General features: G+C 36.1%; 1 protein-coding gene across 6 annotated transcripts in view; it reads right to left on the reverse strand.

Moving 5' to 3' along the window:
- DENND4C (DENN domain containing 4C) overlaps positions 1–15,011 on the reverse strand; it is a 129,828-nt gene that overhangs the window by 55,652 nt on the left and 59,165 nt on the right. For all 6 annotated transcript variants that reach the window (XR_005068787.1, XM_037061907.1, XM_037061908.1 and 3 more), the window contains 3 exons: positions 13,988–14,163; positions 6,295–6,395; positions 5,761–5,979 (listed from right to left, as the gene is read on the reverse strand). Coding sequence is in view for 5 of the 6 variants with exons in the window: in XM_037061907.1 (XP_036917802.1) it covers positions 5,761–5,979; positions 6,295–6,395; positions 13,988–14,163 (496 nt within the window). In the remaining variant the exon portion in view is untranslated. The remainder of the gene's footprint in view (positions 1–5,760; positions 5,980–6,294; positions 6,396–13,987; positions 14,164–15,011) is intronic.

Below are 15,011 nucleotides of genomic sequence, written 5' to 3' on the forward strand. Positions count from 1 at the left end.
AAATTACAATTAAATTCAAATTTTAAAGTGGAACTAGATGTTACATTAAATATTATTTTAAACTTCTACATGACATTATATTGTAGTCTCTTTATATATAATATATCACTAAAGAAGCTTCTAGTGACCATAGCTTCTTTTGCCTGATTCAACCACAAAATGCTTAACTTATACCATGAACGTTTTCACTGAAACATGAACTCTTAAAAGAAACCTATAGCTCCACAGCTCTCAAATAGAAATTTCTGATATTCTGTATATTCTTGAGCAAGAAGTGTCAATGTCCTTCTTCTGCAATGCTACCAGACAATTATTTCTGTGTAGTCTTGTAAAAGTTTCTGCTCACTGAAGGTTCAAGCATCTGGCTGTTTACCCTTTCCCCTACCAACTGCAGCCATCTACTGACTTTAGGACAGTCTCCTTCATTCAATGAAGATCAGGGCACCATTTCAAAGTCTTCTCTTCTCCAACTCCTACTATCATCATTCTTTAACACACATCAGTCACAAACCATCCAACACTTTCAATGATCTGTGGTGTATTCTACCTCAACCACCAACTTCTACACAAAGTCACATATACACTCTCTAGACTGTTCTTGCTATCATTAAAAATAGCTCTGCCTCTCAAATATGTAATCTACATGATATTCTCTGACCATTACCCTTATCTATCTGGTTTGCTTACTGAAGAACACCTAACAAGGCTCTTTTTGATGTGTGGGGGTGACAGAAGCAGACTCATTGAAATCTACAACCCATTTACCTTTTTCCATTCTACCTAAGCCCTCCTGTTTTCAGTTCTCTACCTATCTAATACTGATTCCATGCCCAGGCCCATGCCCATCATTTCAATCACTTTCTTGTTATCACTGTCAATTCTTTTGCTTTTTGCCTTTTTTGCCAAACCCACCTAGTATAACCTAGCCCTGGAGGAATGTACTGCCTGATTTCTCTGGATCTGCATCAGTGTGACTGAGCACAAGTTAAAAGGGAAAAAAGAAGTTCCACAATTAGGTGGATCGGAATCACTACTGTACGTTCATCCCTAACCAGCAACCCTTTACCCTTGTTTTCACAGTTATTTCTGCCTTTTAAATGTTCTCCCTCCATGTTTTCTTCCCCTATCCCGTAATGATCATACCTTATATTGCAGAGAAAATGAAAATCATTAAATGAGAACTACCTTTATCTCACTACAAAATATATGACTCTTTCTGCAGCTATCATTCATTCCTTCCTTCTTTTTACAATGGATATGTTCAGTCCTCCTACCTAAGGCCAAGCCCATCACCTCAGCCTGGGATTCCAGCCCCTTAGTATTCTCAGAACAATTCTTCCTCTATTAGCTACTTATCAGCATACTGAAGTCTCCCTCATTAACAACAACAACAACAACAACAACAAAAGCCTTTCCTTAAGGAATAATCAGAGCCTCCCCCCTTTGGCTGTTTTCCTTCTCAATAAAGAGCATGACCATCACAAGAGTTAAATAAAAATTTAAAAAATAAAGAGTATGACCATCAATTTGGTTGTTAAAGACAAAAATCTTAAAGTTGCTCTTGACATCTCCCTGTATCTTACATCCTGTACTCAATCACCATGTTTTATCCACTCCACCTCCTAAAAATCACTCTTCTACAAATACTACCACCAGCTAATCCAGGTCACTTATACTGGTCACTTGGACCAATGCATTAACCAACATAATTAGTAGATTCACACTTTAGAGCCTCTAGTTCAACCTCTGTATTAGAAACTAAAGAGATTTAAAAATGTAAATCTGATACTATTACCTACTTAAATATCCTTCACTGGCTTCCAAGTACTCTTAGAATAAAGACTAAGTCCTTCACTGGTTCTAAAAGATCCTATACAATCTGGCTCACATGCACCATTAGAAGCATGGTCTGTGAGCCACTTTTTCCTCCAGCCTCTCTTCGACACTCCTGGCACTCCGCACACTGTGGCACTCCACACACTGTGGCACTCCGCACACTGTGGCACTCCGCACACTGTGGCACTCCACACACTGTGGCACTCCACACACTGTGGCACTCCACACGCTGTGGCACTCCACACACTGTGGCACTCCACACGCTGTGGTCCTCATTGCATCCCAGTGAAACACTAGTTGAGAAAGGCTTACATAAAATAGAAATAGATTATTCCCGACAAGTAGTAAAGAAAAGGTTTTTTTTTTTCCCCTTCTAATAGATATAGGCAATTATCAGCAAATGCTGCCAAAACAATTAAATGAAAAGCAGGTGGGAAACCGTAAGGAATGAATGAGGCTGACAGTTAAAACCAGTGATCAATCTTAGTAGCACTAAANAGAATAAAGACTAAGTCCTTCACTGGTTCTAAAAGATCCTATACAATCTGGCTCACATGCACCATTAGAAGCATGGTCTGTGAGCCACTTTTTCCTCCAGCCTCTCTTCGACACTCCTGGCACTCCACACACTGTGGTCCTCATTGCATCCCAGTGAAACACTAGTTGAGAAAGGCTTACATAAAATAGAAATAGATTATTCTCAACAAGTAGTAAAGAAAAGTTTTTTTTTTCCCCTTCTAATAGATATAGGCAATTATCAGCAAATGCTGCCGAAACAATTAAATGAAAAGCAGGTGGGAAACCGTAAGGAATGAATGAGGCTGACAGTTAAAACCAGTGATCAATCTTAGTAGCACTAAAAATGGGACAGCCAGACATGTTATGTCCCTCAAAACAGAAAGTAGTGAACACCAAGTATTTTGGCATTACTTAACAAGAAAATTGAACCTGAATCTAATCAAGCTCTAGATCAGTACTGTTTAATTCAGTAACTACTACCCACATGTGGCAATTTAGCTCTTGACATGTGGCTGGTCCAAAGTAAGAAATGGTGTAACCATAAAATACCTGCTGGTTTCAAAGCCTTAGTACAAAAAAAGGAATGCAAAATATTTCATTAAACTAAAAAATTTGGGATATATGTTGAAATAATAATCTTTTGGATATGTTACATTGGAGAAAACACTATTAAAATGAAATAACATGGATAGATCTTGAGGGTATCATGCTAAGTGCAGTAAGTCCAACAGAAAAGGACAAGAACTGTGATTTCATTCACATGTGGAACATAAAACAAAAATCAACATATGAACAAACAAAACAAACTCGTAGATATAGACAACAGAATGGGGTTACTATAAGGGAAGAGGAATGGAAGGAGGACCAAGAGGGTAAAGGGGGGTCAAGTACATGGTGACTAAAAAGACTCTGGGTGGTGAGCACAAAATGGAGTATACAAATGTTGAACTATAAAGTTGTACCCTGAAACTTTTATAATGTTATTAACTAATGTTACCCCAATACATTTAATTAAAATAAAATTAAAAAAAATAATTTTCCCTATTGCTTACTTCTTTTTTAACTGTGGCCAATAAAAATTCTAAATTATGTATGTGGCTCACATTATATTTCTATTGGATGATTGGCTCTTGCTCCAACTACACATTTACAGGAAATACAGATGATGGTAGAAATGTAAGTAACACCATAAAGATACAAGCAGCCAAAAGCACAGATAAGTTCAGAAAATTACAAACATAATTAACAAAACTTATAGGTGAAATGATGTCCTATTTGGAATTTAGAGAGAGAGACCATTCAAGATAGCTGAAACACAAATAGCAGAATATTGATTGCTACTACTGCTTAAGTTGGAAGATGGCTATATATATGATTTGATATATGTTTATGAAGGTATTCCCTAAGAAAAAGTGATCTCAAAAGAAAGAGCTAATTCTTACTCATCTTTCAGGCAAAAGCTTAATTGTTACTTCTTCAGGGAAACTTCCATGACCTAGCCCTCTCATTGTAACCAATACTTTCCTTTACAACACACTTAGTAAAATGTAAATAGTATTTGTGTTATTTTGTCTAGTGTCTGTATTCCCCATTAAACCAAATGTCATCCTGTTACCAACAAAAGGCCTCAGACACTATAATGAAATATCTATCTTTCTAAATTCCATTAGTAATGTCTCCTGCCTACAGAGATGAATTAATGACCCACTGCTGCTGATTAGAAAAACTCCATGTTCTTAATCTGGCATCTAAAACTACCCTTAACACTACTCATAATCTGAGCTCTGATCTTATTTTCAGACTCATCTTCCATAACACCTATTAAAACTGTACACTTTGGTCAAATTGTATCATTAAATCTTTTTTTCCAAACATGCTATTATGGGCTGGTTGTGTCCCCCCCAAATTCTCCTGCTGAAGTTTTAACCCCTAGTATTTCAGAATGTGACGGCATTTGCAGATAGGTCCTTAAAACAACAATTACGTCAAAATGAGGCAGAGTGGACTCAAATCAAATGTGACTAGTATCCTTACAGAAAGGGGCCATTTGGACACAAAGAATGAAGACCATGTGAAGACACAGGGAGAAGACAACCAATCAGAAGCCAAGGAGAGAGGCCCTCCAGCTACCTTCTAGAGTTGTGAGAAAATAAATTTCTGTTGTTTAAGCCACTTAATCTATGGTACTTCATTAAGGCAAACCTTGTACCTTGCAAACAAAGACATATACCTTGTTCTTTGTTTTTTTTTTAGGTTTCTTCCATTGTGTTATTACCACTAACAATAATAGCTGTTATCATGAGTACTGAATATTGTATTTTTGCTAGTTGCTCCACCTACATTTTCTCATTTAATCTTCATAATCATGCATGAAACTAGGTATTATCCCCATTTTATTCATGAGAAAACAGAATCCCAGAAATGTTTCATAAACGGGAAAAAAGAAATTCAAATTCAGATTTGCTTTTTAATGCTTATTGTTTTTAGAAAGGCTTTCCTGTTCATCTCCATTTATCTAAATTCTTCCAAGTCATGGTCTTCTTCTATAAAGTCTTCCAAAGTATTCATTTGAAAGGATGTTTCTATTTTTCTGTATTTTTAGAGCTTCTCACTGAATTGTGTAAAATCTTTTTTCTTGAGTTCTTGATATACTTTAGGAAATTAGATTATTTCCCATTTAGTATCCCACAGAGCTAGATTTTATACTTCTTTATATCCCTAGAAAATAACTACTTGGACTTGGAAAGCAGTGGCTAAATATTTGAGAGATAAGTTATTCTGATGCAGAAATAATCAAAGACAAAAGGATTACTGGGAGAAAACAGATTATTTTTAAAGTAACTGCTAGGTAAAAGTACAGAAATGTAATATAATTTTTATATAAGTATTAATGAATCTGTAAAGTTGTTACTAAATATATAACAGCTGCTGAATAATCATAAAAAGTTTTATAACTCCCTAAAATAACAAACAAAAAACATCAGTATAGTGTTTTCCCCTGGGAAAAAACATATTTTTTGAAAAATTTAAAAACCTGGTGGCTCTATTCCAAAAACTAATTGCTAGAGAATATTTTAAAGCAAAGTGTATATAAAGCCAAAGTTTATGTAAAACTGAAGAAAACCTAAAGCAAATCACATTCTAAAATAACTATTGTATAAAGAAACCATTGCTTTGACTTTTTATAATTAAAGTCCTTTAGCTTTAGGTTTCTCAAGGAAAAAATGCAGTATAAAAAATAAAAGAAATTCTATTCACAGAGCCAGACTGCAAATAGACAGAAGTTCATTATACTTTAATATAAAGTTCTAAAAATTTAGATAAAGAATTTTTCTTGGTAGCAATACCAAACAAAAAGTATTTTTCATATTTATACAAAGTGATTGCATTTTCAATGCCACTCACCCTGTCGGTCAAATAATGAATCAACAGCTGTGGCTTTATTTGAAGGAGCCTCTGTGATTGGTCTCAGATATGTTCTATATCCTTTTAAAATGGATGCCATAAAGCGCAAAAATGCCTCTTGAATTTCCATCTCAAGCTGAGTCATCTTTTTTTGCCAGGAAAAATCTGCTTCAATTGGAGTCATCTCAATTGCTGAACCTTCTTGAGTTTTTCGGTGAACTGACAAAATAAGAAGAGAAAAAATGACATTGATATATACTGTAATATATATAATGATTGAACAATTAAAGAAATTGTCAAAACAAAGCCTGTGACTTTCTGAAATTCCTCTCTCCATTAATGTAATGGAATCATTAGGAAGAGCTAAGAGAGATCATCAAGCAGGCAGGGCACTTACAACATACTTAAAACAGTATGAACCACAATATTAATTTCTTCTTATTGGATTTTTGTAATGAGACTCCTTTTAAGCAGAGCAGAATTATATTTTCATCAAAAATTTTCATCAAAAAATTCCTTTTTCCTTACATTTACCTGAAGATAACTGGGGATACAATTTCTTCAAAGTGCTAAGCAGATTTTTGCATGGTTTTTTGGGAAGCTGCTTCCAGTTCATGTTCTTCTTTTCATCGGCTCTATAAAACAAAAGTATAACTAATAAAGTCTGTCATCTGTTTTCATGTCAAACTAAAAAAGTATATGGAAAGAATGTCTTTACTGAAGCTACAATTGATATAGACAGTCTGAATAAGCTGTTTTCAAGAAACTTCTCCTTTCATTTCAATTATTGAGTCAAATTTAATCAATCATACTAACTGTTCAGCATAGATTTAAAATGTATTTTATTGATTATGCTATTACAGTTGTCTCATTTCCCCCTCTTCATTCCCCTCTACCCTGCACACCCTCTCCCACCCACATCCCCCCCCCGTTTAGTTCATGTCCATGTGTCATAAGTTCTTTGGCTTCTACATTTCTGATACTCTTCTTACCCTCCCCCTATCTATTTTCTACCTACCATCTATGCTACTTATTCTCTGTACCTTCTCCTCCTCTTTCCCCCTCTCATTCCCCTGTTGCTAACCCTCCCTGTGATCTCCATTTCTATGGTTCTCTTCCTGTTCTAGTTGTTTGCTTAGTTTGTTTTCTTTTTGTTTAGGTGTGATTGTTAACAATTGTGAGTGTGCTGTCATTTTACTATACATGTTTTTGTCTTCTTTTTCTTCTATAAGTCCCTTTAACATTTCATAAAATAAGGGCTTGGTGATGATGAACTCCTTTAACTTGACCTTATCTGAGAAGCACTTTATCTGCCCTTCCATTCTACTTAAAGCTTTGCTGGATAAAGCAATCTTGGATGTAGGTCTTTGGATTTCATGACTTGGAATACTTCTTTCCAGCCCCTTCTTGCCTACAAGGTCTCTTTTGAGAAATCAGCTGACAGTCTGATGGGAACTCCTTTGTAGATGATTATCTCCTTATCTCTTACTACTTCTAGGATTCTCTCCTTCATTTTAATCTTGGCGAATGTAATTATGATGTGCCTTGGTGTGTTCCTCCTCGGGTCCAACTTCTTTGGAACTCTCTGAGCTTCCTGGACATCCTGGAAGCCTATTTCCTTTGCCAGATTGGGGAAGTTCTCCTTTATTATTTGTTCAAGTAAGTTTTCCACTTGTTGTTCTTCCCCTTCCCCTTCTGGTACCCCTATAATTCAGATGTTGAAACATTTGAAGATGTTCTGGAGGTTCCTAAGCCTCTCCTCATGTTTTTGAATTCTTGTTTCTTCCTTCTTTTCTGTTTGGTTATTTCTTTCTTCCTTCTGGTCCACTCCATTGATTTGAGCTCCACTTTTCTTTCCATCACTATTGGTTCCCTGTGCATTTTCCTTCATTTCACTTGGCGTAGCTTTCATTTTTTCATCTAATTTGTGACCAAAGTCAACCAATTCTGTGAGCATCCTGTTCACCAGTGCTTTGAACTGTGAACTGAGCTATCTGTTCATCGCTTAATTGTATTTGCTATGGAGCTTTGAACTTTTCTTCCATTTGGGCCATTTTTTTTTTTTTGGTCTTGTTGCGCCTATTACATATGAGGGGCGGAGCCTTAGGTGTTCATCAGGGCGGGGCAACCCAGTTGCTGGATTGTGATGCTGTATGTGGGGGCAGGGTCCAAGAGGAAACAATGGTGCTTGCTCCACTCTCTATTGGATTTCAGTCACTTCCCAGGCTTCCCCCAAGTACACTGGGCCTTTCTGGTGCTGATTCCTATGTGGGTGGGCTTGTGTATGCTCTAGGATCCTGTGGGTCTCTCCAACAAATTCTCCTGTGAGGCTGGGAGTCTCTCTTTGCACCTCAACCCCCAAAGGGTTTTAAATAGGTGTTTTGAGGTTTTATTTCCTGGTGCTGGGAACCTGGGTTGCTCAGTCTGTTTTCCTCCCCAGTTTTGCCTGGTTTATCTGTGTGTGAATGTGGCATCACCCCATCAGCCAGCCACCTTGTGTGCTGTGCCCCACTTCACAATCACCACCTCACTGGATCTGCCCTTTGCCACCCTGTGCCCAGGTTCTGCCAGCCGCTGCCTGTGCACCTTGGGTCAACCCACTGCCTTCTTAAACATCTGAGGTACCTTTCACGCCCGGTGCCACCGTTTTTTGTGCCTCTATCCCTCTCCGTCCGGCTGCCTGACTGCCCCAGTTACTGGTATGGATGAATGTGTCTATTTTATCTCCTTGGTTGTCCGACTTCCATGCAGTTCAATTTCTGTCAGTTCTGGTTGTTATTTTGTTTTTAAATTGTTGTTGTCCTTATTTTGGTTATGGGAGGAGGCACAGTGTGTCTACCTACGCCTCCATCTTGGCCGGAAGTTCCCTCTTCAGCATAGATTTTCAATACTGGAGTTACGAATACAACACTGAAGTCTGTCTCAAAAGTATTTTAGGATTATGATATTTAAAGTGTTGCCCTGACCAAAATGGCTCAGTTGGTTGAACATCACCCCACAAAGTAAAAGGTTGCTGGTTCAATTCCTGGTCAGAGCACAGGCCTGGTTTGTGGGCCACTCCCTGGTTGGGGTGTGTGCAAGAGGCAACTGATCAATGTTCCTCTCACACATGGATGTTTCTTTCCTTCTCTTTCTTACTCCCTTCCCCTCTCTCTATAAATAAAAAAAGTAAACTCTTAAATTAAAAAGTGTCAAATTTAGACTTGAGACTTCAAATTTCCTATTAGAAGCAAATCTCAACAAATATCAGAGAGGCAGTGACAAATAAAGCATATTCTGTCCACAATTCAACAGATTCAGCATTTAAGGAAAAAAATTCAGAAGTTCAAAAGAATAGTTTTAAATAATGTATAAGTCAGATAAAACTATTTTAACAGAAAGAAGAAACATTTAAAACTTCACAAAGATGAAAGCACTATGCACCAACCATGGACTGTGCTCTACATCAGGCTGAACATTTATGAACATCAATGCAAGCATCTTAAATTCTTAAAAAATTTCATACATAAGTACATAAAAAAACAAGAGCAAGATGATGTTTATTTCAGGAATGTAGATTGTTTACAACTAAATTACTGTATTTACTTTCATTTTTTTATCTTCACCTGGGGACATTTTTTTCATTGCTTTTTAAGAGCAAGGAGGAAAGGAAAGAAGAAAACATTAATGCAAGAGAGAAGCATTGATTGGTTGCCTCCTGTATGCACAAGAACTGGAGCCTTTCTGGTGCCTTTCTGGGAATTGTGGATGGGGGATGGAGGATCAAACTTGCAACCTTTTGGTTATAGGACAACACACCAACCAACTGAGGCACACCAGCCACAGCACAACTAAGTTACTTTATAATGTAATATACCCACAAAGATCAAAGGAGAAAAACTTAATGTTCACCTCAACAGTTGTACAGAAGTGTTAAAAAATTCAACACTATTTATGTTTTTAAATAATCTTAATCTAGAAGTAAAGAGAAAGTTCCGTAATTTATTATTAAATAATCAAGACCCTAGAATGGGGCTAGGAAACTTTTGGGTCAGATAGTACATATTTCATGTTTTGAAAACCACGGTGCCTGTGTTACAACTACTCAAATGTGCCACTAGCATGAAAGTAGCCTTGGACCAAATGCAAACAAATGAGCATGCCTACGTCCCAACAAAATTTTACTTATAAACGCGGTACTTGGGCTGGATTTCAGTTCTTGCCTTAAAGCAATAATTAGGAACAAGACAAGATACGAGCCATGACTACTCCTATACAACACTGAAGTAGGGTCTCAGCCAGAGAATTAAGACAAGAAACTTAAAAATAAGAACCGTAGATAACATAACTGTTTACAGCCAGAAAGTTGAGGACAATCTACAGAAAAATTAAAATAAAAGAATTCAATTAAGTTGCTAGGCAGCTGACCACTACATAAAAATCAGTAATATTTCTATACTCCAGCAACTAAGAAGTAGAAAATGTAATTTAAAATACCATTTACAGCAGCAATAAAAATCACAAGGTACTTAGGAATAAGTAAATTTAACAAAAGATGTGCATGGTTTTATCAAGAAAAGTACAAGTTTATTGAAAATTTTAAGATTTACGAAGTAAAATACCACATTCATCGATAAGGAGACGATGTCAAAAAGATGTCATTTGTTCCCCAAATTAATTTATAAATTCAACAGAATTCTAACCAAAATCACAACATCACTTTGTGTGGAACTAACTCAAGCTTGTATCAAAATTTATATGGAAAAGCAAAGGACCAAATATATCAAAATAATTTTTAAATGGGTAAAAGAACTCTTGCTATATCACATCAGAACATTGTTCAACAATGTTATTAAGATATGATTCATATACCACACATTTCACCCACTTGAAATGGCCAATTTGATGGTTTTTAGTAGAGGCACAGAGTTGTGTAAATACTGCCAGAATCAGTTTTAGAACATCTATATCACCTCAAAAAGAAATCTTGCATCTTGTTAGTCATTAACCTCCAATTCCTCCATCATCCCATCTCAACAACCACTAACCAATTTTCTATGTCTATCGATTTGCGTTTAACATTTCATATAAATGTGATCATATAAGATCTTTTAGCATGATGTCTGAAGAGTCATCCATGTTGTATACAACTTAATTTTAATGGTAATTAAATTAATTAATAATGATAATTAATGACTTACTTATCTTAAAGTCATTAAGATAGTGTTATACTGGCAAGTCGATAAAACAAAAGAACAGAATAATCAGCCTATATAGACAGATATACACACTAATACTGAATCTGATATATAATGATGTTGACACTGAAGACTAGTGGGAAAGAGATGAACTCACTATTCAATAAACAGTGCTATGTGACAATTGTTTATGTGTGTGAAAATAATAAATAAAATGGTATCTCTATATCATACTATATACCAACATGCAAACTTAGCTGAATTAAAGACCTACATGAGAAATGCAGAACCTTACAACTTTAAGAATATCTGAGAGAGTATTTCATGACCTCAAGCAGAGGATTTTATATACAAGAACCAAAACAACAATCCATAGGAGAAACTAATAAATTCAATCAATTAAAATAAGCTGTTCATCAAACAACATGAAAAGACAAGTCAGTGTGGGAGCAGCTAAACTGATAAATTTAATCAATTAAAATAAATTGTTCATCAACAAACAAAAGACAAGAAGTCAGTGTGGGAGAAGCTACGTGCAATGCACATAACAAACCAAGAATTAATTTCAGATTATGTAAAAACTACTTACACAAATCAAAAGAAAAAGATAAACAACTCAGCAGGAAAATTTACCAAAAAAATGGGAAAATTCAATTAGCAGGAAAGAAAAACCAAAGGATAAAAAGAAAGTAAAATGTTCTATTTGTAACTAATTAGGCAAATGTGAAGTAAAGCTACAGTGAGATCTCATTACCATCAAATGAGCAAAAATTTTAAATTCTGACCATAACAAATATCGACAAAGATATGAAACAAAGAGAACTCCTATTTGCTGCTGAAGAGGCAGTAAACTTGGAAGAGTAATGTGGCATCAGTAAAGCCTACCAACCAACACAGGCTCTTCAAGGTATATTCCTCAGAGGAATTCTTGTCCAACATGAACAATAATGACCAGAGCAGCCTTGTTAACAATTGCAAAAATCTAGGTACAGCCATGGCATCATCCCTTACACTAAAAGACTGTAGGTTCAACTCCTAGTCGGGGTATACAGGTAAGCTATGGGTTCAATCCAGATCAGGGCATGTACAGGAGGCAACCGATCAATGTTTCTCTCTCACATCAATGTTTCTCTCTCCTCCCCACCCTACCTCCCTTCTTTTCTCTCTAAAATAAACCTAGCTTCAGGTGATGACTGAAAAAATAATAATTTAAAAAAAAAATTTAGGTACAATCTAAATATACATCAACATTGATAAACATAAAAATTGAACTAGAGCTACATGTATCACATGGATGACCCTCATAAAGAATGCCAAGTAAAAATGCAAGTCACAGAAAACTATACAAACTTTAAAAAATGTAAAGCATGCAAAACAAAGTATTATTTAAAGTAATACATGTTTCCAAAGCACATGGAAATAATAAACATCAAATTTAAGAGGAGGCAAGACATGTTACAGAGGACTATCCAGGGGTTTCAGATTTATTGGTAATATTCCACTTTTTACCCTAAGTGATAGATACATGGGAGTTATTTACATTATCCTCTATAATTCTTGGGTATGTAGAATACTCCATAATTCTTTAAATAAAACTGAGCAAAGAATTCACAGTTATTTTTGAAAACAATGTTTTAATTTATAGAAATTTTATAGACGTTATTTTAAACTGGCAACATTAAGAATCTCTATAATATTATTTTATTACTAAGAGTAAGCAAATTAAGGTAAACATCTGAGTTACAATTTCATAAATAATCATTTCCAAAAGTATATCACAATGTACACCACCAAGAAATAACTGCTTTTCAGGGATAGCAGCTATAATTCAATAAAAAATTGCTATAAAAATATTTAGTGCTTTCAAGAGGGTCATTATTTCTAGGCTATAAGTAAATACACATATACATAGTAAAGTGCTACTACAATTATGGTTTCAAAATACAATGGTAGATACATTTCAAAATTATTTTTAAAGTTAAAGCAAATGTTTTCTGCCTTCCTTAAGTTATTCCTTTGGTTCACTTTGGGATACTTTCCAAACCAATTCCATCACTGTGATCACTGAAGTCTCACCCAAAATTCTTATTTTTTTCATTTTATGCTAATCTCAAACAGTTCAGAATAACAGTACTCTGAGACCTGGAAGTTGGCACCAACAGTAAGAAATGTTAAGCCTTGGCTGGTGTGGCTCAGTGGATTGAGTGACAGCCTGTGAACCAAATGGTCACTGGTTCAATTCCCAGCCTAGGTCACATACCTGCGTTGCAGACTAGGTCCCCAGTGTGCAAGAGGCAACCACATACTGATGTTTCTCTCTTTCTCTTCCTCCCTCCCTTTCCCTCTCCAAAAATAAATAAATAAATAAATAAAATTTAAAAGCTAAAACAAAAATAAATAAAACAACGTCTTCAGTATTTACTGCTCTTTTCCATTTGAGGGGCTGGGGAAGTATGGAGCAGTTTGCTGTTAAGCATCCACCAGAGCTGCTTCCTTTATTAATGTGGTATACTAATCTCTATAACCCCACTGTACCATTGCTATATACATTTATCACCTCCAGTAAACACAAATTATCATTTTTAATATCAATTTCTCTGCAATAAAATACATCCTTATAAAATTCAAGTCCTGACAACTATAGAAATGACATAATATTACCCTATATTGTGACTAAGCTCAAACAGGTAAACCCATTTTTTAAAAGCTTACACATGGATTTTGAATTAAAACTCGAAAGTATATCAACTCTTCAGCTCTGAAAGCAGTGTTTAACCTTTTTTTTAATCCATATTCTGTTTTGACTAACATATAAGTATCTACTGTCTGCCATTAACATTAGTATCTAAATATGAACTATTTTAATGTAGATGATGTTCTTTTCCAAACAACACAGCTTTGCAGGATTCTAATATTTGCTCTGGTTGAGATTCACTAAACGAGATCTACTAACAACTTTTAAAAATAGCATATTTCTACATGCTTTCAATGAGCTGTAGGCACATATGAGAAAATATAAATGGTAGAAAATATAAAAAGAATCAACTTACACATACAACATGTTTGTATCCAAGTCAATGCAGACAACATCTTGTGGTGGGTCATGAAGATCAAAATACCTTGAGTCAACTCCAACTATAAATGGTAGAGGTGCACTAAGCACTGCCGCCAGCGAAAGAGGACAGAGGGGAATATATGGGCATTGCCACTGAAAGGGAAAGATCATCTAGGAAAAAATGTTTTTAAAATTAGCCAAATTTGAAATTTACAATAAAATTATATATTTAACTACTATTACTGAAAGGGACCATTAAGAAGCATTTACGTCTAGTTTTTTTTATGCTCAGTGTCATTCCAAAAATTAAATGATTATAAAACATTATTAAGCAATACAATGACCAATGTAATTAAAATCTTTGAGCATGACAATGATCATAAGCACAATAAAAATGCTAACAGCTCTTTGCACGTCAATTCCTCTAATGTCTATACAAAAGCTACATTCAGTTTTATGGAAAAATTCAAAGTAGAGAATTGCCTAAAAAATTAAAAACAAACTCATGATCTTTAAATCTCATTCATTTAGACTTCCGCCAAGATGGAGGCATAGGTGGAAACACTGTGCCTTCTCCCACAACCAAGTTTGAATAAAGCAAAGGTTTGGAGAACAAAGATGCAGCCAAAGAACAGAAAATTGAACTATGCGGAAGTCCAACAACAATGAATGGTTCTACCTGACGGGTAAGAGGGGCGGAGCCAGCAGCAGAGCAGGGTTGGGCAGGAAACATCCCCCGACCCCAGGCGCCCAGACATCCGGGGTAGCGTTGGGCGGACCCAATGAGGGCTCCAGATGGCAGGAGTGAGAAGTGAGACTGACCTAGCAGCCCCCAGCAACGAAGCCAGCAGCAGCTGACCATAGTCACACATTCGGGAGCAGTGGAATAGACCAAGAGGCCTGCGGTAGTGGTGGGAGGAAGCAAAGGGTGCCCGCCATTGCTTTCCTTTGGCACCGCCCCCACATACAGCGTCACAACCCAGCGCCTGGGTCGCCCGGCCCCGGTGAACACCTAGGGC

This window comes from Sturnira hondurensis, unplaced genomic scaffold (assembly GCF_014824575.4).
Source record: "Sturnira hondurensis isolate 20B ecotype Veracruz unplaced genomic scaffold, ASM1482457v3 Scaffold0013559, whole genome shotgun sequence".
Taxonomy (NCBI): domain Eukaryota; kingdom Metazoa; phylum Chordata; class Mammalia; order Chiroptera; family Phyllostomidae; genus Sturnira; species Sturnira hondurensis.